The sequence below is a fragment of the Penaeus monodon genome, chromosome 23 (assembly GCF_015228065.2).
Source record: "Penaeus monodon isolate SGIC_2016 chromosome 23, NSTDA_Pmon_1, whole genome shotgun sequence".
Classification (NCBI taxonomy): domain Eukaryota; kingdom Metazoa; phylum Arthropoda; class Malacostraca; order Decapoda; family Penaeidae; genus Penaeus; species Penaeus monodon.
The window spans coordinates 9069996-9070344 of NC_051408.1; the positions used below are offsets into that span (position 1 = coordinate 9069996).

Sequence of the window (349 nt, forward strand, 5' to 3'; positions counted from 1 at the left end):
AAGGCTTCCATTGAGCGTGAGATAAGCCGCCTAAATTAAAGGTGCTACTGAGGCGACTAATTGGTGCCTCACCTGTCAGGATTCCGACACTGGCCATCGCGAAACTTGCACGTCGACACAAACATGTCCAGCCTTTGTTTACACCAAGGGTTGTCGCTGCAGATGTCAGCTGCTCTCTCGCACGTCGGGATGTACTCCAGGGGGTGCATGTCCACCTCTGCAGGGGGAAGAAGGGGGAGAGAAAGTCTTTTAGGCGCTGTTTATTATCCTGGGTTGTTTTTGTAGGTTATAATTATGTTATAATTGTGGGTGTGTAGGTATTTGCATTGTTTATTTGATGTTAGTGAGC

At 47.9% G+C, this 349-nt stretch overlaps 1 protein-coding gene across 2 annotated transcripts in view; it reads right to left on the reverse strand.

Moving 5' to 3' along the window:
• LOC119587789 overlaps window positions 1-349 on the reverse strand; it is a 122239-nt gene that overhangs the window by 60892 nt on the left and 60998 nt on the right. For both annotated transcript variants that reach the window (XM_037936487.1, XM_037936486.1), the window contains exon 3: window positions 73-217. In XM_037936487.1, coding sequence (XP_037792415.1) covers window positions 73-217 — 145 coding nt within the window. The remainder of the gene's footprint in view (window positions 1-72; window positions 218-349) is intronic.